Below are 2,148 nucleotides of genomic sequence, written 5' to 3'. Positions count from 1 at the left end.
GTGTGTGTGTGTGTGTGTGTGTGTGTGTGTGTGTGTGTGTGTGTGTGTGTGTGTGTGTGTGTGTGTGTGTGTGTGTGTGTATACCAGACAATCTAACAATCGGCTACAGTGTAATATTCCTCAAAATACAAAAAACAATAAAAGTTGTTGAGGTCTACATGTTTTGTGTAGAATATTTTTCTCCTAAATGCATGCTTTTGAGGGTATAGTTCGTTTTCTGACCAAAATAACGAAAAATTAGCTTGATTTTCATTTTTGCTAAAGTTACTCTCTGAGAAGAATAAATTCTGTGATTAAAGTTTCAAAATCGGTTACAAATCGATTTTTTTATTCAGGTTAAAAAGAAGCAAAATTGAGCCATTCTCTAGAAGAAGAAGAAACAGGTAAGTTGATTTAAGTTTTAGCACGAAATAGCCAACGAAACTTTTCCAAACTTATTTTTACAAACCAAAAAAATATATTTTTTTTAAATTGTGTAAACACTTCGAAAACTATAACGTCCTTCTTGGTCAGTAAAAATACATTGTCGATAGTTTCCTCGGTAAAGGATTTTTATAGAGAACGGTTCAGTTGACAAAAAAATAAAATTGAAAAAGGTCACGTAGATTTCGGATTAAAAAATTTTAGTACTTTGTTTCACAGGGTATTTGGGCACCTACTATTGGGAAAAAATCGACAGCTAAATGAATTGCGTGATCGCGTTAATGAAAAGAAAATTAATTAACAAAAAATTTAATCACCGTAAACATAAACAGCTATTAAACACAAGAACACTGTCACAAATCGCGTGGTTTCCATTTTCATACAAAAAGTTATATGAAATTAAAAATAATAATCGATACCCAGTCTTGCTTCGACTAGTTGAGTATACTGTCCAATGGAAGTTGAAACCGGACTTTTATATATACGGTTGTGCGTCAATGGCGAGGTGAGCAAGTGGGGAATTCAAGAACACGTTCAATGAATCACATAAAATCACAAAGATTCGCTTTTATCAGGAACTAGTTTAGAAAAATAATGAATGAGTGATAAAAAAAATCTGTGAGTTCATTCATCGAAGCCTCGTTAACGGGAATCTAATCTAAAAGTATGAATCTCGATTCAATAAATGAAAAACATTTGTCTTGCAGAAAGAGGATCTTCCTTCATGAATTTCTATGAAACTTAATCTTGTTGAAATTTCGAGGAAAATCTTCCACGAAAATTTGCATACGGATTTGATTAAAGATATAAAAAAAATCAATCAATTTTTATTTAGAAAATGTCTGCCCAGTTTAATTAAATTTATACACATCCTTTTCAAATTACTATCCATTACGTTCAAAGAATATCTTTTCGTACAATCAATTATTTTTCTGTATAAAAAAATCAAATTGTGATTGATTTTATTTTTTTATAGAAAGCACCTGAGTCATGCTATTGATCTTGTATTCAAGGCCTTGAGGATCCTTTAAAAAAGACAAGCGTCTAGAAAATAAAACGAAGAGTTGAATGATCGCAAAGAATGCGCGCGCTTCTGGCGTCTTCTAACCTAAACGTAAATTGTTCATAATATTATAAAAAGGTATTTTGATAACAAAACCTGAATGAAAATTCAAGAATGAAGGGAGTCCATAAATCATAATTACAATGGAAAATCCCTGACCGGATGTTCTTCTCGACAATTGTTATACATTAGAACAATGCTTCTAAATAATAAAAAAACACGTTTACTCTCTTTTGTGTACACGCAATAATACTATTACTTGTATTTGAAGTTTAAGGGCCATCGATAAATTACGTTACAGAAGTTTTTATGGAACAGGGTTAGGGAAATTTTTAGGAACTATTAAATGGGAGGGGGGGATTTATACTATCACGTAATATAACAAACAAAATCAACCTCTTAGAAAACCATTCAGTTATTTTATAATAACACTAGTTTACCGTCATTTTACGCCGCTATATTTTTGTAATGCATTTTGGTCTGCTAAGCTTGAGAATCATATTAAACATTTTTTTACAGATTGGTTTTCGAAATATGAATTTTGAAAAAAAATCCGATGTTAGCTTTACTCACTGAATCATATTAGCTTTAGTAAATGCACACATTTTTTTTAATTTGTAGACTAGTGATAAAAGATTCTAAAAATGTTATAAGACTTTATA

At 30.9% G+C, this 2,148-nt stretch overlaps 1 protein-coding gene across 1 annotated transcript in view; it reads right to left on the bottom strand.

Moving 5' to 3' along the window:
- Positions 1-874, bottom strand: part of LOC117180405 (lysozyme-like) — an 18,445-nt gene extending 17,571 nt beyond the window's left edge. The window contains exon 1 of the mRNA XM_033372906.1: positions 741-874. Coding sequence (XP_033228797.1) covers positions 741-804 — 64 coding nt within the window. The 5' untranslated portion in view covers positions 805-874. The remainder of the gene's footprint in view (positions 1-740) is intronic.
- Positions 875-2,148: the final 1,274 nt, after the last annotated feature.

This window comes from Belonocnema kinseyi, chromosome 9 (assembly GCF_010883055.1).
Source record: "Belonocnema kinseyi isolate 2016_QV_RU_SX_M_011 chromosome 9, B_treatae_v1, whole genome shotgun sequence".
In the NCBI taxonomy this organism is placed as follows: Eukaryota; Metazoa; Arthropoda; class Insecta; order Hymenoptera; family Cynipidae; genus Belonocnema; species Belonocnema kinseyi.
The sequence above is the reverse complement of the archived record's forward strand: the minus strand, read 5'-3'. Positions and strand labels throughout refer to the sequence as shown.